This window comes from Magnolia sinica, chromosome 10 (assembly GCF_029962835.1).
Source record: "Magnolia sinica isolate HGM2019 chromosome 10, MsV1, whole genome shotgun sequence".
In the NCBI taxonomy this organism is placed as follows: Eukaryota; Viridiplantae; Streptophyta; class Magnoliopsida; order Magnoliales; family Magnoliaceae; genus Magnolia; species Magnolia sinica.
The window spans coordinates 15,203,460-15,229,602 of NC_080582.1; the positions used below are offsets into that span (position 1 = coordinate 15,203,460).

Sequence of the window (26,143 nt, forward strand, 5' to 3'; positions counted from 1 at the left end):
CATGGGTCCAATCCCCAATCCTTGAGTTTAGCCTAAACTGAGCTGGACTTAGATTGGATCTCATCGAGCTATCTCATTCTAGTTGCCACCCTACAATTTAGTCATGTGTATGGTGGGCTCCATCTTGCAAAAGGTATAACAAAGCGATATGGATGGGCGGAGGCATGGTTAGCGACAAAGATCATATGAAGTTAGGGAAGATTGGATAGAGGCCAGACATTGTAAAGAGAAGAAGTTGGCGCATCGCTCTCAATCAGAGTATGAATACATGCAACTTGCTAAGGCTATCAATGCCATTAATAACCGTCTCGTGGCTATCAAGGCCTAAAGTAGAGCCACGGGTAACGAACTGGCAACCCTCAGGAATGAGACCAACACTTGCATGGACCAGTTGGAAGCTTCCCTCCAGGCAAACTCCGATGATGGGGAAGATGGCTAATCTCAAGCGGGAAGTGAAGTTAGAGGAAACCAAGTTGGAGGATGTGAAAGAGGCCGTGGTTGAGGTGTTGGTCATGGTGGGGTGCATACCCAGCCACCCTGTGGAGAGTATTTATACCACCATGATCTTGATGAGTGTGTGATGAAGAGTGTGAAGGTTGATGCCCTGAATTATGATGGTTGCCGGGACCCCAAGGCCTTCCTCGATTGGCTTGTAGATATGGACCATTATTTTGAGTGGTACGATATGTCTGATCGTCGACGGGTAAGGTTCGCCAAGATGAAGTTGGTGGGCTAGCCCAAATTGTTCTGGACAAATGTCTAGTGGAAGATGGAGAGGTCTAGAGATGGCCTGATCATATTGTGGGCTGAGATGAAAGAGATTTTGAGAGAAAAGTACCTCTCCTTCTCGTACCGCTAGAGGTTGCTGGATCAGTGGCCATTCCTTCACCAGGGATCAATGCCCGTGATAGATTACATTGTTAAGTTTGATGAATACATGATGTGATGTAACGTCGATAACCCGTTAGTGACACTTTCGCGTTTCAGTGTGGGCTTTTGATCCGAGCTTCAGCGTGAGCTTATTCCTTACGATGTCAACACCCCAGAGCATGCCTAATGGTGTAAGACCTTGAGTGGTATCTAAAACCGTAGTTCATGAGGGGATTCGGCTCTCGTGAGCCCAATGTCAAGGCCACTCCCCAGGAGCCAAGCCTAGTATTGGGGGTCAATCCAAAGCTCTTACTGTTACTCAATCCAACGTTAGGGATGTCAAGAATAAAGGTCGAGATAGTACTAGTTCAAAGGGAGGTGCGCAAGTACAATGTTACAACTATCGAGGATATGGGTCTTTTGCACATCAATGTTCTACAAAAGAGCGAAATAAGGCCCTCATCATTGGCGATTTGGATAAAGATGTGGTTGATCAGAACGATTGCAAAGAAGAATATCAATTCGAAATTGGTGCTAGTGATATAAAAGACGAGGAGTTGAGACCGTGCCACTTGCAGTTGTTAGATGCACCCAGTGTTTAAGTTATCGGCGAAATGTCGATAATATCGACGATCATATCGGTGTCGCCAGCGCTGCGACATCGAAATCCCCTCTTTTCGTTTCTCTGCCAGTTGTCGGCGAGAAATCGGCGATTTTTTTATATGGGCGAGAAATCGGCGAGAAGTTGGAATATTCCATTTCTTACTGGCGATATTATCAGAATTGGGGAAAAAAATTTCAATTTTTGTACCTGGTTAATCGGAAGTCGGAATTGGAGCTGGAACAAGAGCTTCTCGATTGACAGAGCCGGTACGTGTACGCCAAAGGTAAGAAAAATCTCACCACCTCCCTCTTCGGTTTCAATTGAAAGCTCCACGGCGAGAAATCAAAGATTTGAGCTCGATTTACTCACGATTTGGGATGATTTAGGGATTTCAAAACTCCCGCAAAACTCCCGCAAAATCCCTCTTTAGGTTTTTTTTTTTTCCCCCTCGAGCGAGAATCCCTCTCAGGCCTTTTCTCATGTTTTTGTGGGACGCGGATTAGATACTGGTCAATAGCCAAATCGCTATACCAAGCTCTGTGGACCCCCACCATGATGCGTGTGTTGTATCCATACCGTCCATTAATTTGGAGAGATCGTTTTATGTCATGAGAAAAAGAATGAGGTAGATCTAAAGTTCAAGTGGACCCCACCATAGAAAACAGTGGGTACAGTGACATCCTTCAAAACTTCTTAGGGGCCACAGAAGTTTCTGATCAAGCTGATATATATATATATATATATTTACTTCATATATCTCTATGTTAACTCATGAATAGGTTGGATCTGAAAAATACATCATGGTGGACCCTATAAATGTTTAAACGGTGAGTGTGACTGCTCCCGCGGCTTTCTGTGGTGCGTCCACTTTAACTTTAGATCTATCTACTTCTTTTTCTTATGCCATAAAACGATCTCTCCAAATGGTTGGACGGTATGGATACAACAAATGCATCATGGTGGGTCCACAGAGCTTGCTGACGTCACCTCGTCCCTTTTTGTGAAATCTGATTTCGCACCGACTTACTCGGTGCGCCCCTATCGTACTGACTAAATTCAGTTGGGCCCACCTTGAATGTATGTGGTCTATCTACGCCGCCATATGTTTTTCCATCTAATTTAAGGGGTTGAGCCCAAAATTGAAGCATATCAAAAGATCAAGTGGACCACACCATAGGAATCAACGATGCTAAGGACGCCCACCGTTGAAACCTTCCTAGGGCCCACTGTATTGTTTATTTTACATCCAACCCCTTGATATGGTCATATACACCTGGATGGAGTGAAAAAACAAATATAATCTTGATCTAAAACTTCTGTCCCTAAGAATTTTTCAACGGTAGTAATTTAATTACCACCGTGTGGCCCATTTGAGATTTAGATCTTACAATTTTTTTGGGATAATACTCTAAAATAATATGAACAAATGAATGGACGGTATGGATACATTTCATACATCATGGTGGCCCCTCAGTGGCCATCGGATCCTCCGCATTAATCCTCACGTGGTACGGGATACGGTGAGATCCCGTACTCATTGGAAGCGGATTGGCTATTGTACCACACACCAGTGTGTTGATGTCACCAATTTCTGTGGGTCCCAGCATGAGGTATGAGTTATATCCAAACCGTCCTTCAACTTGGTGAGCTTGTCGTAAGTCTTGATCCAAAAAATAAGATAGACCCGAAAATCAAGTGGACCACATTGTAAAAAGTAGCGGAGGATTGAATGCCCTGCCATTGAAACACATTGAAACACGGGCGCGGATTAGCTACTGACACGTTGAGTAGCAAGACTAGCTACTGAAGTGACGTCAGCAAGTTCTGTGGGCCCCACCATGATGTATGTTTTGTATCCACACCTTCCATCCATTTGGAGAGATCATTTTAGGGCAATATCCAAAGAACGAGTTAAATCCAAAGCTCCAGTGGACCCCAACATAGAAAACAGTGGGACAGTGACGCGCACCATTAAAAATTTCTAAAGGCCGCAAAAGTTTTAGATCAAGCTGATATTTGTGTTTTACCTTATTTCATGTCTTTTTTAACTTTTGAACGGGTTGGATTTCAAATAAACATTATGATGGTCCTTAGGATAGTTTCAACGGTGGGAATCATTCTCCCCGCTATTTTCTTTGGTGGGGTCCACTACAGATTTTTATTTGCCTCATTCTTTGGTTCATACCGTAAAATGATATCTAAAAATGGATGGACGGTGTGGATTTAACACATACATCATAGTGGGGCCCACAGAACTTGGTGACGTCACTTCAGTAGCCAACTCGCTACTCAACCAGTCAGTATCTAATCCGCGTCCCATTGAAACCCTCCTGGGGTTCACATAAATTACGTGGGTCCACCGTGATATATTTTATCCACTCCGTCCATCCATTTTAAAAGATAATTTTAACAGATAATTTCATTAAGTGTGTACAAAATGGACAGTAAGATAGATTTTACTCTCACCGTACATTTTCGTTACATTAATATGACACCTTTGATCATCCAATGATGGTGATTTTTGGGACATAAGCAATCGAAGGGTCCCTCATTGTATCAGCCGGTTGTTAATGGTCATAGGTGGGCCCACATGGGCTTTATAGACATGTGTTACATTGGAATAATATGCATGAACACGCTTGCACTGCTGAGAATGATCCATGGATGGCGTGCATAACCCACACACATTTACAATGCATTTACTGGGTGATTGGAAAATCAATAACATATCTATTAATCGGACGGTTTGACTTCACCAAATTAATCGGACGGTACGACAACGCATGCCTTTTGGCCCCCATTAAATGAAAACTTATTATTTAATGCATTCTAACAATGATTTTTTCATTCTTGAATATATAAATATGTGTATTCAGGCATGTACTGAAGTTTCACTGAAAAATTCCATCGTTTTTCCCATGTTTTCCTCTTTTTCCCTGCATTTTCGGTTATCGGCAATAACGATATTATATCTTTATCTTTGGCCTGCGAAACTTGTAGCGATACCGACAACTCGAACACTGGATGCAGCTCAAGCCAAACTATAGAAAGTGATGCTTGTTGTAGGAATTCAATTTTCCACACTAATGCTAAGTGTGGTGACAAAAAATGCAGGGTGATCATTGATAGTGACAATTGCACCAATGTGGTCTTTGTTAGCACTGTGAATCACTTAGATTTGATAGTTGTTCCTCACCATCGGCCCTATTAAGTCTCATGGGTTGATGCGTTTTCGATATCGGTTTCTCAGCGCTGTCTCATTCCCATCCAGTTTGGTTCCTATATGAACATGCTGTGGTGCGATGTCTTGCCTATGGATGTAGGCCACATCATTTTGGGCAGACTCTGGTTGTATGATCATGATGTGACACTATTTGGTCACTCGAATACGTGTTCATTTATGCATGAGGATTAGAGGTGGGCATCGAGTTGAGTCGGACTGAGTTAGGTCCAACCCGACTTGATCCGGTTTTGAAATAGGCTTGACCCGAACTAGATCCGACTCGGTACCGAGTCCAACATGCCTAACTCAATTCGAGTTTGGGTCTGGGCTGATCCGAACCGAGCTTGACCGAGTCAGAAATACCGAGTCAGATCGAGTTGGCACTGATTCGAATCGGGTCGTTGGGCTGGGTTATAAAATGGATGGACGGAGGGGATAAAATACTTAAATCAGCTTGATCCGATACTTGCAGGTGGTGGGCCTCACCACTGTTGAAACCTTGCAGGGGCCCCATCTCGCGGGACGTGTGGAACCCTCCACATTGTCCATCTATTTCCCTTGATCAAGAAGGGACTGTGGTCCCTAGAATGAGGTGGATGCATGACTCAAATGGGCCGCTCCAAAGAAACAGTGGGGATGGAAACATCTAATCTACCATTAAACCTCCTCTTAACATTTAAAAAAAATAAAATCAGAACGCACCTGACGGGCTGCTGCCTGTTGCCTGTCGGACGGGAGAGGAGAGGAGACAGAGAGAGAGAGAGAGAGAGAGAGAGAGAGAGAGAGAGAGAGAGAGAGGAGGAGGAGGAGGAAGGCTGGAGCTCGGAGGGTTGTTGACCGATGGGTGCCGGACGGGAAGGGCCGAAGGGGTTGTCAGGTTGGGTTTTTTCGGATCGGGGCGTGCAACGGGTAGGTAGGGTAGAGACAGACGAATTATGTTATATATATATATATCCTACCCGACAACCCAAGTCGAGTCGGGTCGAGTTACTGGGTAACTCGAACCCGACTTGGTTTGAATTCGGATTGGGCGAAGCCTACTTGGTCGGACCGACTCACCCATTCAGTTTAGATCGAGTTGGATCAGGCGAGTCGAGTCGTCCCGTGCCTAGCTCTAATGAGGGTAAGAGGATAAAGTTGAATCCTCTCCCACCCAAAAGTACCACGGAAAAGGAGGACACCAAGAAATGTGATCCTGAAGATGTGGGGAATTTCTAGCTTGAGTCTCTCCTAATAATAAATGCCAAAGAGTTTGAAAGGGAGATTATAGTTGATTCGACAGTGTTTGCCCACGTGGCAAGTGAGGTTACACCTAAGCTTAGTATGGAGATGCCACCTGAGGTTACACTCGAGGGTAGTGTAGAGTTACCTCTTGAGGTGAGTTCAGTATTGGAGGAGTCTAGTGATGTTATCCTAGAGGACATAACAGATGAGCTAACACTCGTGTGGGACATTTAACATGCCCTAGATCTTGTCCCTAGGTTGACTCTAACAAACCTTCCTCATGATCAAATGGCTCCTGCGGAGGAAGCGGATATGGAAAGGCAAGTAAATGAGCCTAGAAAGCCCATAGATCTTATTCTCGCGTTAATCTCACATAGGTCGTCAGAGTCCGTAGATGCATTTACACGTCATATCCATGATTCTCATGTTGAAATTAGAAAACGGATTAGCATGAGCAATAAAACGTACAAGATATGTTCCGACTCTTATCACAGGTTCAAAAAGTCTCAAGTAGGTGACTATGTGATGGTTCATATAAGGCTTGAACAATTTTTGGTAAGGACGAAGATCCCGAGTAATTTGGAACACGATGCATATGTTGTAGATCTTCCATCTGACATGGGTATTAAATCCACATTCAATGTGGAAGATTTTGTATCTTTTAAGGGTCCAACATCTATACCTACTAGCCTTTATTCAGATCATTACCTTGATCCTGATGATCCCTCCCGACTTGTCCTATGACTCTTGGCCTATGTTAGACTATTCTTCTTAGCATCTACCTCTTTTGCCATGCACACCTACTAAGAGAGAACAGCTAGATGATATTTGGGATGAGCAAGTGGTTTACACACGAAATGGAGGTTACTGGGAGTATCTCGTCAAGTGGAAGGGTAGGCCAAAGTTAGACAATATGTGGATCTCAGAGGCAAACTTCAACGACGAGACCTGGATATCTTTTGAGTGTTACTGCAACTTTATTTCGTTAGAGGTGAAATCTCTTCAGCTGAGGGGAATTGATGAGGACATCCGAGCACCATACTAGAGGAGGATTGAGCTAGTTTACTTATGTCTAGACGACCATTACATGGGGCTTACTTGGCCCAATTCACATTCCTAGCCACATTGAAGACCTCACGTGCATGTTCGTGCATATTCGAGGACCCCACATTGGGAAGATGCTTGTGGGCTGCATATAGGAGCTTGATGGACACATCGGACTATTGGATCGAGTGGACATGATAGTCGGATAGTTGGATTTCAACCATGGATCATTTTGACAGTTGGATCATTATCATCAGATATCTCAATCGTGGACCACCATGGGCAACGAAATAGTTTAGTTGTTTATCTTTTCTACTTTTCTCTCTTCTCAACAAGGTATCTTCTCTCGTCTTCTTCTTTTCTTCCTTCATCTCTCTTTCTCTCTCTTTCTTTTTTTCTTTTTTCTTCTTCTTCTTTTAAACCTTCATTTTTCTTCTTTTTACAACCTCTAATCCATCCAAACTTAGTTTTCAAAACCCTAACCCTAAATCTCTAAAACCTTAATTCTAATCTCTCCAAAAATCCTAACCCAAAAATTCCCAAATTCCCAAATTCCAAAATTTTTAGAACTCAAATTCCCAAAATCTGAAATCCATTGTCCAAATCATAAATCCCTAATTCCCACAATCTGAAACCCACATTCCCAATTCTAGAAATCCTAAATCCTAAATCCCTTAAACCTAAAATCTGAAATCCTAACCAGAAACCTCCCAAAACCTCAATTCTAATGTTCTAAACCCTAATTCCTTTGAGCCTAGATATCCCAAAATCATTTTCCACATTCCCTAGCATTTAAACAACCCTAACACGTCAAAATTCTTCTAAGACACATGATTTTCTTTGAATTCAGATTTAACCCTATGCTAGGATGGGGGTTCTTCTCCCGTAGGTCCTGTTTAATTAGTAATTTATGAGATTCGCATTGTGGGACTATCATAGGCTTGAATTTGGACATGTCATGAATATGAAATTTCTGAATTTATGGTAAATTAACTTTATTTTGTTGTTCCATTGCTTCTTCTCCTTTTTTTTTTTTTTTTTTTGCAAATAAAAAGGGGGCTTTGAAGAAGGCAAGTAAAAAAGGGAAAAAGTAATAAACAAGTAATTGCATGAGGGGATCTGGTGGTCAATAGCATCCGTAGCATCCATCCAAGTGAGAAGGGGAAAAAGTTGGCCCACGTGGGCTATTTGAGCTTAGGAGCCGTAGGGCAGGATAGTCGGTCAGTTTCAGGCTTCAGGCGCAATCCTAAAGTAGATTGTAGGAGTATCAGTATTTAGATTCTCAACAATGGTAGAGGGAGAGGTTTCTGATGCACTGGGTAATAGATATATGCAGGAGAAGGAAGATCGACTGGATGGTGTGGTTGGAATTGGGCTTGGGTTTGTTGATGTCATCGATCAACACAAATTGGAGAGGAAAGAACAAACCAATTAATCAGAATTTGCATAGGAGGGTCAAAAGGAAGAGAGAACTTAGTTGCGCGATCTTATTAACTAGGTGCCGCCCCCACTTTGAATCGCACTTCAGTCCGCGTCCCTGCTTCTTGGCATTTTATTCTCACAAGAACAAATTGCGTCTTCGCAAGTGGGATGAGTTGGGAATCATTAGCAAGCTTTGAAAAAGAGTGCGAGGGCTTCCACGTCTGATAGGGGGATTGGGATGCAACTTGCGTAATCCACAAAGATTGTTACTTGGAATGTTCCTGGTCTAAGAGACCCAAATAATTGGAGATCAGTGACAGTCTGACAGAGCTTGTCCAAATAAGGCAGATATTGTGGTGAACCAAGAGTCAAAGCTGTAATTGGTTAGTGATCCAAGAATCAAAGCTGGAATCGGTTAGTCTTCATATTTGAGTCCCATGGAGTTGTGATTCCTGCACATTTCCACTGTCTTTCTGACTAGTAGTTTGCTCTGAAACCTTTGCCAGGAAGATTTCTTCACGCCATTCATGTGTATATCCTATTTTACTATTGACAAAGGGATTGCTCCCAAGAAGGTTTACATGACAAACTATACAGATGGCTTGTGTGCACTATAGGCAAGGGCAGTGCTAAATCTCCTTGCCGGATCTCTTTATTATGCACTTGAGAGAGAATAATGGGTCACATAACAATTAAAAAAAATTAAACTTTAGTATTTAACATACATTTCTTTTCCAAGGCCTTGGAGATTCCTCTGATAGAAAGAACCATATTAATACCCTTTGAACACTCAAACTAATTTTAGAAATCAATTATTAATGTTAAAGAAAAAAAATTAATGTCAAGACTGATTAAAGAAACAATTAAATTGGATTTTTGAAAAATTATAATGGGGACTTATGTTTGGATGATTAAAGTAGGAATGTTTGTGTATTAGGAATGGTTGATCTATCTAAACCTCATAGACAGATTTAACATTCCTTCATTCCTGAGATGATTTGGCATTGTTGCTTGCTTCTCTTCTTGCTGTTCTGTGAGTCTCGAGTTGTATGGTTGCTTAGGTTTTTGTTTTGCTTTCAAATTGTTTTTTGTAATTTTTTTTTTTAATTTTTTAAAATTTATTATTATTATTATTATTATTATTATTATTATTATTATTTAATATATTATTATTATTATTGTTTTTTTTATGGCTTTTCTGTGCTCTGTTGCACTTTTGGAGCATTGCTCTTTCAATTAATTTTGTTTCACTCTTCAAATAAAAAAAAAAAAGAAGAAGAAAAAAGAAAAAAAAAAGAAAGAAAAAGAAAAAAAGCCTGATTCTATTTCCAGTGTAATAAGTGTGAAGTAATTGATATAATTTCAGTCTTTCAAATGCTTCTAGGCTAAGTAAAGGAAGCTGTTTTCTGCAATTATCTTGAAAGTTGGAGTAAAAAGTGATGAACTATAAAATGTGGATAAGCCAATGGAGTCGCTGGATTTGATTAGTAACTTCCTAATTTTTTAATGATCATTTCATTGTACCAAATGCATTGGAGCATTAACTTTAGTGGAAGAAACTCATTTGAACCCCCATTAGCTTCGTGAAAGCACAATGTAATTTGATGTAGGCCTCATTGCTTGGCTGGCACTAATCTTTGTGCTTTTCCAGTTCTCCAGTTCAAAAGAAATGGAGATGCGTTCCTTTATGATCTTGATAGTACACATGGCACATTCGTCAATAAGAGCCAGGTATTAGTTCATATCTTATCTTTTGTGTTCCTTGTCTTTCCAAAATCATAATCTTAAATGCTTGATTAACAGATGTGTTTGTTTGCTCATTTTAGTTTGCGAACACTACATTTTGGCTGCAAAGTGTCAGCTTGAACAATCATTGGTAAAATTAGCATGTTAAAATCCTCGAACTTGTTGAGTTAGCAATTAAAAAAAATGTTTACCACACATAACAGTAAACATTTTCATGGAGTGAACAGTTATTCTAGGACAGTTTATTTGTTACCTCTCCTTGAAAAAGATCATGAATAGATTTACACTAAAAATATTCAAACAAATTGAAAATTTCAAGCCTGCACGAATACATTGTTGCTTTGCCATGAAATAAATTCTTATTATCCCTGGGTGGAAGGTTGATGTTGATAAAGTAGGCAATGTTTAACCTTCCTATTATTTTACGTCTCTTTTTAGATGTCTAAAATTTGTTTGGGATAGATTGGAGAGGCTTAGGCGGGATTTCTTATGGCAGGAAGCTGAAGAGACGCATAAGTTTCACCTAATGAAATAGGATGAGTTGCATAAACCATTTGATGAGGGGGGCTTAAAGAAATTGGAGGCTATCAACTCCTATCTTTTAGGAAAATGGTTATAGAGGTTTGGGTTGGAGGATGGAAATCTTTGGAGTGAGGTTATAGTAAGGAAGTGTGAGGTTCAGATAGGGGGCTGGTGGACAAGGGACTCATCTCTATATAGGGCCTCGTCTTTATGGAAGTCTGTGGCTGGGTTGAGGCTACAGTTTTTTGGAGGGGGTGGGTTTTCTATGGGTGACAGTAAGAGGATATGTTTCTGGGAGGATGTTTGGTCGGGTGAGAAAGCGTTGAAGGAAGATTGTCCAAGGTTGCTAGAATCATGTTGGGGCAAATATCCGGTTGTATGATGTTTCTCACTTTTAGGAGATACGGTGTTTTAGGCGCCCCCTTGTTGTAGGAGTTTGACACACGAAGAATTGGAAGAATCTGTTAGGCTATTGGAGCGTCTGCGAATCGTTATTCCTTTGATGGAAGATAGGACACAATGGTGTGGAAGAAAGAGAAGTTCAACCGGTTTTTGTTAGTTCCCTGTATTGAGTAATGATCGGATCTCCAACGTGAGTGTCATACTGCTTTTGTGTGGCAATATAGTGCCCCTCTCAAGGTTGCAGCTCTTGCTTGGCTTGTTGGTCGGAACAAAGTGCTTACTACTGATAATCTTCGAAAGAAGATGATGGTGCTCTTGAATATTTGTGTGAAAAATGAGGAATCGGTTAACCATCTCTTCATCCATTGCTCTTTTGCCAATTGGTTTGGGTTTGTTTACTTAGAAAGTAATGAGAGATTTATTTTTGATGAGTTGTGGTAATTATAATGCTGAGGTTTTTCTAATGGATACATCTTTTTCATTGAATAGGTCAAGAAAAAGGTGTACACTGAGTTGCATGTCGGTGATGTGATTCGATTTGGCCAGTAAGTAAACATTTTTCATTCTTGTTTGCCTTTAATGTAGGAATATTCATTTGGTTTTAGCCTTTGGCCTCTCTTCCTTATTAGTTTTTGTAACATAGTAATCAAAAGATAAAAGAGATCTTTGGTCCTTTTGTTTACATCATTCATTTGATAGGATGCATTCTATAGAAATTCAACTATGTATAGTGAAATCAAATCTTGTTCCTTGATCATCATCATCCAAACCTTTTTCCAGACTAGTTGGGGCTGGGTACAAGCTTCATGTTCCACCATTCCACTATATATTTCTCCCTCATCTAATCCTTATCTGAGACTAACCTTCAACCCAGAAACAACTTTGAAACAAAGGAAAGCGTCCCTAAAAGGCTGAGCGTAATCCAACAAACCATATCCTAAAAGCATTGTGTGGTCATCATATTGCACGTGTGACACACACCTCCTTGGTCCCCACCCTCATGCCACAGAGGAGATTGGTGCATTCACTGGATGAATTTTGAAATGGATTCAGTGTCTATAGCAAACAATCAGGGTGTGTGTGTGTGTGTGACAGGGATCACCCTGCATGATACCGCGGCTCTCCTTGAAGAAACCTTCCGAAGTTCTCTTGATGAGAATAGAAAACGAGGGGTTCAAGATGCAAGCATTGATCGTGGCCCGACAGATAAAGCAGGAACTCCCAATTGATGCAATCATATGCCTTTTTGCAGGAGCAATGTCTTAGAAAGAGGACCAGTCTCCAAACTCTCTCCAATTAAACATTTCTAAATTGGATTGGTTGAACAAAAGAAAGTGCGAAGTGGAAATTGGAAAATATATTTCCAAAAACAGAACATTTGTAACCAAGTACAATTTCAGTTGAAAAAACACATGATTTCTGAAGTTGACTCAACCCAAGTTGCTCCTGTTTATCATTGCTCCTTTGTTCGTCATGTGCGGTTGTTGTTCTTAAAGACTTTTGTCTTCGATTGGGTCATGCTCCAATCAGTTGAAAGCTTGTTTCAAATGTGGCATGCATGACGTCTTGCTTGATAGGGCAGAAAAACCCCTTGGTGCCTAATTTTGTTGGCTGGGGGGGATGCAATCAATGACATTTTTGCAATAAATAGGGTCCGTGGGAGGAAGTGTTTTGGAAATCAAAACGGGATGTTATAGTGGATCTCGGTGGGTAAAAATGTCGATGTCACTGACATCTCATATTTATTTTGGGACTGATGTGCCTAGATATTTTGAGGCCTCTTTTTTTTGTTTTGTCATTTTTTTTTTCTGCTTGGCTTTTCGCCTTGCAGCCTCTCAATGAAATATCCACATTATCGTTTTTTAATAAAAAAGAAGCTCCTGTTTACCAAAATCATTTGAATATCCAGTTGAAGATGGTCTTTTAGAAAAGAAAAAAAACAAAAACAACAACAACAATTGAAGAAGAGTTGACAAGTGTATGCCCTTGTTTTTGAAGTAAATTTGCGATGCCTAACTGTAAACTTTATTCATCACTGATTTAAGTGAGCAAAATGCTAGCTGTCAGCAAAATGGCTTTTATCAATTGTTATAACTGAATGTTAATACTCTTTGGAGCCAGTTTATGCATCAAACTTGAACCAAGCTCCTTCATTGTAAAATGCTTTAGACTTTGGTGCATCGTGGGACTACATCCTGATGCACTAAGACCCTGGCTCATCTAGGACTAAATTCGCCTTTCTTGGTATATCTTTGTTGCATATTCTGACTTAGAAGTTATTGTATCAAATGACAAAACTTCTATTACAAATTTCCAATTGAATGATTATAATAGTTGGTAGCTCTTGTTAGATTTCTGTTGACTGCTATACCGGTGAAGGATAAGAATTTGGTGCTGCTAGACTCTTGGTGAGAAGCTTTTGGAGGGACTGGACCGTATGATAAACTGAGGGCAGACACTCATAGTTTTGAGGTCTCACTTTGAGACATTGAAGACCTATATGGAAGATGCTGAAGATCAAGGAAAATAAAGGTTCAAGTACAACAATAATTTTTGATATGGAGCTGAAGATCAAGGAACTGAACAGGAATGAAAGATAATTCCAGTGAAGAGGAAGATTGAGTAGGCTGTCAGGTCTGATTGCTATACCTTAGTTGTCCTCAAGATTCTGATGGCAGGGGCATGTGGTCCTGCCTGAGGAATTTTAGAACACCTCTGAAGTTGTAATGTTGGAATATCTCTGAATTTTAGGATGTGGTATTGTTTGTGTTTGTTGTGGATGCCTTAAGCAAAATGTTGGATAAGGGGGCTTTGGTGGGGCTCATCAATGGATTTAAGGTGGACAAAGGAGACTTTGAAGTGTCCCACCTCCAATTTGCCGATGATACAATCCTATTATGGGATGCAGAGGCATTGAAGGCGCACAATCTTAGGGAGATTATTTGTTGCTTCGAAGTAGTGTCAAGCTTAAAGGTGAATACTTGTAAGAGTGAAATGTTGGAGAGGGGGGGGTAGTCAAGGAGCTTGTGTAGGTGTATGGGTGTAAGGCAGGATCATTCCCTTCTTCATACTTGGGGCTGTCGTTCTGTATTGGGAAGCCCACGAAGAATGTGGTACAAGGTGATCAAGACAAAAGAGAGGAAATTGTTGTCAGGGGGGGGGGGGGGGGGGGGGGTTATCAAACCTAACAATTTACTTCTTATCCTTTTTTTAAGTGCCCGAAGGATATGTTCAATAGGTTGGCAAGGCTTAGATGTGAATTCTTGTGGCAATGAGCAGAAGACGAAACAATTTCCACCTTATGAGGGAAGAGATATGTAAGCCAACTAGTAAAGGGGAGTGGGCACTAGGCAAATGGCGTTGGAGGTTTGGTAAGGAGGGAGAGATGCCTTTGGAAATCATAGTTAGGAAGTACTGAATGGAATAAGGGGGGTGGTGGATGAAATAGTCCGAAGACGGGGATGTGGAAAGCAATCCCCAGGTTGGGGAGGAGGTTTAGGGAGGGTGTTGGATTCTCATTGGGTGACGGAAAAAGGATTTGGTTTTGGAAGGATGTTTGGTTGGATGACCGAATCCTTCAACAAGATTATCCGAGGTTGGCTAGCATATCTCCTAATTTGGACGTCAAAGTTTCCCTATGGTATTCGCTCTTTGGCTCGGGGGTTGTATGGACCCCTCTGTGTTGCAGGAATTTGTAGGAAAAGGAGAAAGATTTCATTAGCTTATCTTAGTGGCTCTTGGGTATATTTTTCTTCTATAGATTTAGATTCATTGGTGTGGATCAAATGCAAAATTGGGCAATTTACAGTTTGCTCCTTTTATAACCTTCTCATTATGTCTCCATCCAACATGGAAGCAACTCATTCATTTTTCCCGTGGTCTTATGGAACCCCCCGAAGGTAGTGGCGTTGCTTGGTTGGTGGGGGTGGAACAAGGTGCTAATGATTGATAATCTTCATAGGAGAGGAATGGTGATAATCAATGTTTTAAATATTGATGATATCGGCCGATATATCCCATGATATTTCTTGTATCCCGCCTGTTTGATACAAAATGCATAGGTAGTGCCGATATATCCCACGCGTTCGATCCGGTGAGCATTTTCAGTTTTCGATCCCCCTTTTTTGTTTAAATTATGTTAAATCAATGTCATATGGTTATAAATCAATTGGTTCTTCATCAATATGTGATCTTTTAAAGGCTTGGCATGGAGTTAAATTGGGCAAACAAAGGACTGGTTTATGGAGGATGTCCCTGTTGGTTGTTTGGTGGTCAGTATGGGAAGAAAAGAATGGTAGATGCTTTCATGGAGAAGGTAAATCGGCGGAAGCTACATCTCTAAGGGTGAGGTTTCTAATTATTGAGTGGGCCTCTAATGTCGAATATTTTAAGGGTTGTAATTTTCTTTTTCTTGGTGCTTTGTTGAATCGCTATCTCAACAGTTCAGTTTGTCCCCTTGTAGCTTTTCTGGTTTTGGTTAATAATATTTCGTTATCTTTCAAAATAAAAAAATGATAATTTTTCATGTTTTGCATAAAAAATCATGGAGTTGGAGCTTTGATTTATATATCCGTTGATTCTTCATGTTCACCATGTTTGTTTTTAAAAAATTTCCTTCAACCAGCTATCAATTGAGACTAATTTCAAAGTATTTAGGAATATTTGATAAAATGATCATCACATACACTCTAATTTTAAAATTTGAGTGTAGGTGGTCCGATTTGGGGAAAGTTTGTAAATTTTTTCCAAATTGCTTGCAATGTTGCACTCGAAACATGAAATCAAGCATGTATGAGGGCTGTTGATTTGTTAACTCTTTGTCCATTTTCAGAAAATAAAAATATTTTTTTAATTAAAAATTAATAAAAATATATTAAAATATTATTATTATTTTTTAGAAATTTCCCTTCAATCAACTGTTAATTGAGACTAATTTTGAAGTATTTAAAAGTGTTTGATGAAATGATCGTCATATACACTCTAAATGATATGCATTCAATTTGAATATAGTTGCATTAGTTCAGTCAGACAATGCATAGCTTAGGACCCTATACAAAGGAAACTTATTATGTGCACTTCTTTTTTGAGGTGTTTTGATTTAAAGTGTGTATTAAGGTCTTTTTTTAACAATTCCTAAAGTTTCATTGAAAAATTCACCCATTTTCCCAATGTTTCCCCTTGTATCACAAAAAGTGTGATAAATTACCCGATACAAATGATAGATCCCACACGATAACCAATACACATGTATCCCAAGGATGTGATATGTAACGTGATACTGATATTTTGAACACTTGTGATGACTAACTTTTGCTTGCTATGCATGCGCAACAAGGAGTTGGTCAATGATCTCTTTATTTATTGCATCTTCGTGAGGGAAATGTGGGAAGATTCTTGGGCATATTTTCGGGATGACCTGGGTGATACCGAAATCAATTTATGGCTTCCTACAGTCTTGGCATAGGGTTAGGGTTGGCAGGAGAGGAAGTAGATTATGGAGATTGGTTCTAATGGCCACTTTGTGGACCCTATGGGGGAGAGGAACAACCGGTGCTTCTACAATCTTTGTGGGGCAACATCAGAGGTGTTTAGGTGGGCTGAACACCTCCAATGTTGATTTATCTTGCATTTCTTGGGCTCCTTTGTATTTCTTTTGGCCATTTTGGCCCTTATCAATAAAATCGTAACCTTTCAAAAAGAAAAGAAAAGAAGTTTATAATCTTAGAAATAGCAAAGTGTTGAATATGGGTTTTGTATTTGTCAGGTTCAGATATGCTAATGAAGATTAAAAGAAAATGTTTTAAACGGTTTGAAGTTTGATGTCTAGAAACTTGTTTTCCATTTTGGCAAAAACGGGAGTGATTTCAGGAGGATGGTATTAGGAGCTTGGGAGCATAAGGAAAATTACAGAGTGAGGATAGAGGTCGAAGCTATGGATCCTTTGTACATTAGGGGACCAAGCTTCAAATATATCACCAAATTGAAATGATGGAAGAAAGCAAAAGCTCGGAAAGAAACTCTGGAGGGTAGACTAAGAGGGAGCTGTTGAAGATTTGTTTGAAGGGTAATGTTGATTTCAAAGCCTACTCCTTTGAAGATGTTTCCGCACGGGTAACTTCTCCATGGAACATGACGTTGCTAGTTGGAGTTAAAAAAATGAATTGGTGTGCTGTTAGTTCTATCTTCAAAACGGTGGTGGATATAATTATTAGTTGGTGATAATAAAGTGGGACTGTTATGGAGCATCATCTACTGAATGCCTTTTTGGTTCCTCAAGCAATTTTGTGGCTAAGGATATGGGGTATCATGTTGATGGTGCAGGAAGGGGAAGAAACTTGGAAAAAAATGAAAAAAAGGAAGAAAGATTGACACGTAATCAGCGTTCGAAGTATCGGTATCGCTACAAGTTTCGCTGGCCAGGGATACAGAAATAATATTGATATCTCCGATAATATCGCTAATAACCGAAAATGCGGGGAAACATGTGAAAAACGGTGGGATTTTTAGCAAAACTTCAGGAGATGTTAAAATGTACATATTTGCATATTTAGAAATAAAAAAATTGTAAAAAGAATGCATACATAACAAGTTTCCATTTAATGGGGCCTTAAATGCATGTGTTGTTGTAAGAAATTAGTCCAACCATCCCATCCAGCCTATTTAACCATCCAACCTTTCATCCAAATATCTATCGATATTTCAAAACATCAGCAACACATGATATTTCACCAAGAAATCATCAACAATTGAAAAGGAAATGGAAGATTGCAGTCTCAATATCACGCATGTTACATCGATAATATCAAGATATTATCAATGACAAATTGAACACTACATAAAATCATGTGCCCATGAAAAAAAATTGAAATAATTTTTTTTTCTAATAATTTTTTTTTAATGATATTAATTCGTTGGCGATATTATTGAAATATTGTCGATACACTTATGATACAAGCATTGCCTATAATTTACAGCAAAAAATATTGGTGATACATTGGCGATATTGATGCATTGGTAATACAAACGACACCTAGAATTTACGTAGTTGAAAATATTGGCGATTACATTAGCGATATTGATATGTTGGCGATACTTAGTGATACATTGCTAATACTTGGAATTTTTTTATACTACCAGCGTTATCGGTATCGTTACCAGTGTTATCGGTATCGTTGAGCTGGGGATAAAGATAATATTGGAGATAATTCGAACACCGCACGTAATCATAATGTGATCAACATCCTGGAGAAGGAGAGACAATACCCGGTTTTAAGTGCTTTCCTTCGTGACGGAAAGAATGGAGCCCACCACATCTGTGTCAAAATGTTATCAAGCTAGGAAGTAGGAGCAGGCAAGCTAGTTTGAAGCATGATTTGAAGCTGGAGCAACACTTGGTTAGAAGGATCTTGTAACCAGTGTTCAGTAGATCAAATGTAGTGACAAATTTTTTGGTATCACAGGTTAGCAATACGAAACCATCTGGGAATGCAAGAGTTCCCATGTATTTCCCACCCATCGTTATATTTGCGATATTGTGCCGATATATCATGAATATTGGATAGTCTTTGCAAATTTAAGAATGGTGGTCAGAATTTAATGTTGAAGGCTACGCGGGATTTTAACTATGCAGAAAACTGAGACTCCTGAAATTCAAAATAAAGGAACGGAAAGCAGTCGAGCTTCGAAAGAGGGGTCTGGAAACGTGCAACATTCTTGCAGAACTGCAGTCCATAGATTCAAAAGCTGAAACAGACCAGATGACTTCAAACCTGAGGGTGAGAAGAATTCAGCTAACTCAAATTTACTCAGTGTTCTCGAGGAAGAAATCTCTTGGGGACAAAAGTCGAGGTGTAAATGGATAAAAGAAGGAGATAAAAATACGAGATTCTTCCACTCTATAGCTGCTGCTCGTGCAAGACATAACGTGATCATCAGTCTAGCAATAGATGGGGTTCGAACAGACGGCAAAGACAGAATAGCAGTAGAATCCACTCGATATTTCACTAGTCTGTTTCGAGATGAAGGGTGGAATTGACCCAAGTTAGACAACCTCAAGTTCGACCACATCCTTGCTGAAGAGGCTACGTTCCTTGAATCAAGTTTCTCACTAGAAGAAGTTAAAGGAGTGCTGGATAACCTGGAAGGAGACAAGGCTCTTGGGCCAGGCGACTTTCCAATATCTTTCTTTCATATCTTCTGGGTGGTTCTAAAGGGAGACGCCATGGACTTATTTGCAGAATTTCATGATAGAGGTCGTTTATCTAAAGAATTGGGGGCCTTCTTCATAGTATTAATCCCAAAATATTCGAGAGCTGGATCTTTGATAGACTACAGACCGATCAACCTCATAGGTGGCCCATACAAGATTTTGGCTAAAATCATCGCATCCCGTCTCAAAGGGGTTTTAGGAAAGTTAATCTCCGACAATCAAAGTGCCTTCATCCCAGGTAGACTAATCATTGATAGCGCTCTCATAGCGTCTGAATGTCTAGATTCGAGATATAGATCTGGTTCTAAGGGTCTTCTGTGTAAGCTTGATATCGAAAAAGCTTACGATCATGTAGATTGGTCCTTCCTCAAATACATGTTGGGTCGAATGGGATTTGGAGATAGGTGGATAGGTTGGATGGGGGAATGTGTTCGGTCAGCTTCCTACTCGGTCTTACTCAATGACTCCCCAAAAGGTTTTTTCAGTAGTTCTAGAGGGTTACGTCAAGGCGACCCGCTATCTCCCTTCCTATTCTTAATAGAAGGTGAGGCATTATCCAAAATGTTGAGAAAGGGTCAAGAAGAAGGCATAATCAGAGGCTTTAAGGTGAAAGGAATGGAGAACTTGATATCCCACATCCAGTTCACTGACGACACTCTAATATTTTGCGAAGCAGAAGAAGAAAAAGTTAGCAATTTGCAAACAATAATTCTATGTTTGAAGCAGTCTCGGGTCTCAAAGTCAATCTGGCGAAATCCAAGATGTTTGGTGTTAATATGGAGGACGAAGAAACTCAAAGATATGCTCATACCTTTCATTGCCCAATGGGAACTTTACTGACAACGTTTGTTGGTCTTCCCTTATGCATTGGGAAACCCCCAAAGCGCTTATGGGACAAAGTTATCGAGAGATTTGAGAAATACCTGGCCAGATGGAAATGCAGATATTTATCCCTGGGAGGTCGTCTCACTTTGATAAAATCAGCCCAATCTAACCTTCCCCTGTATTTTATGTCCTTATTCAAATGTCCGGCGTCGATTTTGGCAACAATTGAAAGATCAAGAAGAAATTTATTGTGGCACGGAAAGGAGGACAAGAAAATCCATTTGGTCAAATGGAGGGAGGTGTGAAGCAGATTTAAGAAGGTGGTGCAGGGGTCAGAGATCTAAGAATTATGAACAGGGCTCTCTTAGGCAAATGGACGTGGAGGTTGGGAACAGAAAACAAGACTTTGTGGAACTTGCTTATCAAAAGCAAGTACAGTAGCTCAGAGGGAGGATGGTGGACAAAAGATTCCTTTGCTTACAAAGCTTCGGCTATTTGGAGAGGTATTCTATCATCGAAGAGGGAGGTTCTCAAAGGGATTAGCATTAGGTAAAGGTGATAAAACTTGCTTCTGGGAAGATATATGGGTGGCGGACTCATCTCTTAAAGAAGACTTTCCGAATATGTATCACCTCGCCCCATGCCGATCCATCCTGGTGGCCGACTGCTATTCTAAAGTTGGGGACGAAGATGTTTGGAACATTATTTGTAGAAGAAACCTTCATGACTCGCAGATCGACGAATTCGTGGCTCTTCATCGTCGCATCATCAGTTGTAAGCTAGATCAGATGTGTGAAGACAGACTTGTTTGGAGGTGTGATAGATCAAATCCGTTCTCGGTCAAATCCCTTAATATGGCTGTAGACAAAAACATTTTAGCAGTGGAAAATATCATGATAGGAAAAGTGTGGAAATTCAAAGTTCCCCCAAAGATTACGGTTTTCGGCTGGCTAGTTGGGAAGAAGAAAGTTCTGATTGTTGACATCTTGAGAAAGAAGGGAATGACAATCACAAACATCTGTCTATGCTGCATGGCCGATAAGGAATCAGTGGATCATCTTTTCGTTCATTGTCCCTACAGTGTTCAGGTGTGGACAACTATCCTAAGTTCTTTCAACATTCCCTGGTGCTTCCCAAATTCATCTGATGGTCTGATAAAAGCTTGGCATGGGCCAAAATTAGGGAAACAAAGAACCACGATTTTGTAGAATGTGCTTGTTGGCTGCTTGGTGGTCATTATGGGAAGAAAGGAATGGGAGATGTTTCAATGGAACCTCAAAACTGCCGGGATCAACAATCCAGAAAGTTCAGCAGTACTTAGCAGAATGGGCTTCAAATTTGGTTAAATTGTAATTTGCTTTGTTTTGGAGGTCTTCTCTTTCACTAACTCAGCGGGATGATCCTCTTTTTTTTGTACTTCGTTTTTTTATCAATATAGTATCTGTTATCTTTTAAAAAAAATATTGGACGATCTTTGTGATCTTTCGATTGTAACCAATCATAAATCAGCAAAGTCAGAAAAAAAGAAACAAAAGAACTATTTTTGTTGTTTTTTTTTTTTGGGAGATTCTTTCTCTAGTTGTGTTTTAACAACTCTATTTAACTTATTTTGCATCAAGACATGAATTAGGTGGAAAAATTGTGATAAGAGAGGGGTTTTAAAGCATAATTTTGTCAGTCGGTGGTAATAAAGCAGCACTGTTGCGGAGCATCATCTACTTAAGGCCTTTTTTGGTTCCTCAAGCGATTATGTTGCTAAGGATATGGGTATCATGTTGATGGTGCAGGAAGGGGAAGAAACTCGGAAGAAAAAAGATTGACATGTAGTCAAAATGTGATCAACATCCTGGAGGAGAGACAGTACCTGGTCTTAAATGCTTTCCTTCTTGACAGAAAAAATGGAGCCCACCACGTCTGTGTCAAAATGTTATCAAGCTAGGAAGCAGGAGTAGGCATGCGAGTCTGAAGCATGATTTGAAGCAGGAGCAACACAGTTAGCAATATGAAACCATCTGGGAATGCAAGAATTCCCATGTATTTCCCACACATGTTATATTTGCAATATTTTGCCGATATATCATGAATATTGGACGGTCTTTGTGATCTTTCGATTGTATCCAAGCATAGATCAACAAAAGTCAGAAAAAAAAAAAAAAAACAAAAGAGCTATTTTTGCTGATTTTTTTTTTTTGGGAGATTCTTTCTCTAGTTGTGTTTTAACAAACTCTATTTATCTTACTTTGCATCAAGACACGAATTAGGTGGAAAAATCATGATCGGAGAGGGATTTTAAAGCATTATTTTGTCTGAGAGCACGTTGGTGTTCCCTTACCAATGGAAAACAATATGGTTTTTATTTATTATTATTATTATTATTATTATTTTTTTAAAGTTCTAAGTGTGCAACCATGTCTCTTGTAACATCTCCTAAAGTTTCACTGAAAGCTTCCAACATTTCCATAAAGTTTCCTAATGTTCCCCACATGCTGCAATACGTAGTAAAAACATGCGATATTTCCTGATGCTTCCCTAATATTTTACTATATTTCCCACGGCATTTCCACAAAAGCACCAATATTTCCCAAGTATTTGCTTCCTATGTTAGGAGCAGGAACTGGTGGATGTATTTTTCATCCATAGCAATGTTGCAAGTGATGTGGACAACATGTTCTCTTACCTCTTTGGGATATTATGGGTACTTATGGTTCCTCAAGGAATTTGATCGGAAGGTTGGTTGTCAAGTCTATTCACAATTAGAGGCAATATCCTTTGGAGAATAGTACCTTGTGCCATCATGTGTGGTTTGTGGGGGGAAAGAAACAGTATAATTTTGTAACGAAGTCTCCTCAGTGAAAAACGCCCACAGGAAGACTGGAAGATTGTCTCTTTGGTCTCAAGTTCAAGGCACATCTAGAACTGACTCCTTCCGAAATTTGAAGTTAAGTCATTCCTTGTGGGGAGAAGAAACCCTGCCCAAGTATTGTCAAGAACGTCAACTGGCAGGAAGACTGGAAGATTGCCTCTTTGGTGTCTTGATTGGGCTTTTGCAAGCTCAAGTTCAAGGGCACATCTTGAACCAACTCCTACCGAGATGTCAAGGTAGACATTACTTTTGGGGATAAGAAACCATACCTAAGTAATTGTTGAAAATATCAACCAGAAATGGGTGTTCCCATGACAATCCAGGCCCTTTTGAGGAATGACAAAGGAGATGCTGTTATTTCTTTCTCCGAGCCTTGTGGAATGGTCGGATCCAACGTGGCAGAAGCTCTTATGCTTTGGGAGTGATTGCATATTTTGTCCAATTGATTCTCTGGGCTACTATTTGTTGAGGGTGATTCTGTGAATGCTGTCAAATGGGCCTCTTTGGTGGGTGATGGACCACGAAAATGGCATTCATAATCTTGGAAATTTGAACTCCAACTTTTTGTTTGAATTTGATTATGTTGAATATTTTTAGGGATATGAATGAGATTTTTCTCTTTTAAAAGTAGTGATGAGAGAGTCGTTCATTATTGGCTCTTTGTTTCCCTCCTAAATTTTACCTGTCTCGAAATAAATCTAGTTACTGTTTTACTTAAAAATAGGGTTGTTTTAAAAAATAAAAATAAAAAGCCAACTCATGCAAAGACTTTTTGATGTTATTTATTTCATCTCATCCTGGTTGCTACCTTTTTTAAGGATGCATATATTGTAATTTTATTTGGAAATTAACCAAGAATAAACCTTACGTTTGGATGTGAACAATGGAAGTTTTAAATAGAATATGTTCATATTTCATGTAACTTACATCTTTAAAAAAAGAAAAGAATGTAACTTACTAATCTGATATAATGCATCCTTTGCTTGAATGGAAAAGTTAAAAGAGTTGTGCTTGTAGGCTGTTTAGACATGCTTTTTCTTTCTCTAACTTGCTATTAATTATCCTTTTTATTTGATGTTTAACAGCTCTTCTCGGCTGTATATATTCCAAGGACCATCTGAGTTGATGCCACCTGTAAGTCTGAGGATATCACTTTTAGTTTTCTATGAAGATATAGTTGAGATTTGGTATATAAGGGCATAAAAAATGAGTTACACGAGCTTGCATGCACCTTCATCGGATACTCTACCTGTCATCATGATTTGAATTTGTTAAGTTCTTTGGGGATTTTTGCTGGTGCTCACGCTAAAGGGAAGAAATTAGTTTTTTTTTTTTTTTTTTTTTTTTTTTTTGTTTTTTGTTTTTTATTTTCATTCTTGTTTCTTTTCATTTTCTTCTCAAAATACAACCCTACTACCTACTCTGAAATAATGTATTTTGTTTTGAAGTTGGAGGGGGTTACAGGTTATCAATTGTTGTTTTATGAAAACCCTTTTATTTTTTCATCCATTTGAGGATTTTTAGGAGTTCTCATTTCACTAACTGTGATTGTTAGTCGAGTAAATGGAAACTTGTATAGTTATAATTTTTACACTCGTATGCCTTTTTTTTTTTTCCTCTTCTTATGTATTGCAAAGTTTTATTACATGAAGAAAAAAGGTAAATATAGTTACAACAGTGGCTCAGAACCATTGTTCGAAATATTGGTATCGCGTTACGTATCGCATCCTTGGGATACAGATACGTATTGGTTATTGCACGGGATATATCATTTGTATTGGGGGATTTATCTCACTTTTTGGGAAACATGGGGAAAATGGTTGAATTTTTCAATAAAACTTCAAGGATTGTTAGAAAAGACCTTAATACACACTTTTAAATCATAACATTTCAAAAAAGAAGTGCACATAGTAGGTTTCCTTTGTATAGGGTCCTAAGCTATGTGTTGTCTAACCGAACTAATGCAACTATGTTCAAATTGAATGCATAACATTTAGAGTGTACGTGATGAACATTTCATCAAACACTCCTAAATACTTCGAAATTAGTCTCAATTGACAGCTGGTTGAAGGGAAATTTCGAAAGAAAATAATAATTTAATTAAAAATGAATTTTATTTTCCAACAATTGCCAAGGACTTAACAAATTAGTAGCTCAGCCCTCATCCAAGCTTGATTTCATGTTTGGAGTGCAAAATTGCAAGCAATTTGGGAGAAATTGGGGAAATTTCGAAATTTTCCCAATTTTCCCCATATCGGACCATCTACATTCAAATTTCGAAATTAGAATGTATGTGATGATCATTTCATCAAATACTCCTAAATACTTCAAAATTAGTCTCAATTGATTGCTGGTTGAAGGAAATTTTAGAAAAAAATGGAGAACATGAAAAACCAATGGATATCGAAATCAAAGCTCCAACTCCTTGATTTTTCATGCAAAACATGAAAAACCAATGGATTTATAACCATTTGACACCAATTTAACATAATTTCAACAAAAAAAGGGGATTGGAAATTGAAAATGCTCACTGGATCGAACATGTGGGATATATGGGCACTACCCGTGCGTTTCGTATTGAATAGGTGGGATGCAAGATATATCCTGGGATATATCGGCCGATATCGTCGATATTTAAAACATTGCTAAGAACAAAGCTGAGGACCAAAGACAAGCTCAAAGAAAAGAAAAGAAGCCAAACGGCTACAAAGGACACCACTAGACTTGAAAACTGATTCTATCTTCTTGTGATTCAAGATTGTTGTACTGTCCTCCATATCACCTTTATCTTTGAACTGTTTACCCTGATCATTGTGGTGGTGATCTATCATCTTTGTCCATGTTAGTTTTGACAGTTTGACTACACATCAAAACCTGCTGACCTGACTGCCAATCCATCCGCTGATATTTCCATCAGTGCATCTGCCTATCCATTCTTTGATCTGTTTGTGGATCTATCTCTAGATCCCTTAATCAAATTCTGAATCTCTGATCCATCATAACTTCCTTGTTCAAACACTTTTTGCAAGGGGAAATTCAAATTGTTCTTTCTTTTCAAGAATCTCAGATTCTCTGAGGGCTATCAACATGCCAGGCCTGTGTTCCATTAGGCCCAGATTTAGAACTTTTCTGATAAGATCTTCGCTAAAATCACATTTCTGAAAGTGTTATTTACAATCAACAAGTTCC

General features: G+C 39.2%; 1 protein-coding gene across 1 annotated transcript in view; it reads left to right on the forward strand.

Moving 5' to 3' along the window:
• LOC131258053 (uncharacterized) overlaps positions 1-26,143 on the forward strand; it is a 67,497-nt gene that overhangs the window by 19,620 nt on the left and 21,734 nt on the right. Inside the window, 3 exon segments of the mRNA XM_058259106.1 lie at positions 10,039-10,118; positions 11,547-11,602; positions 24,040-24,088. Of these exon segments, the coding sequence (XP_058115089.1) occupies positions 10,039-10,118; positions 11,547-11,602; positions 24,040-24,088 (185 nt within the window).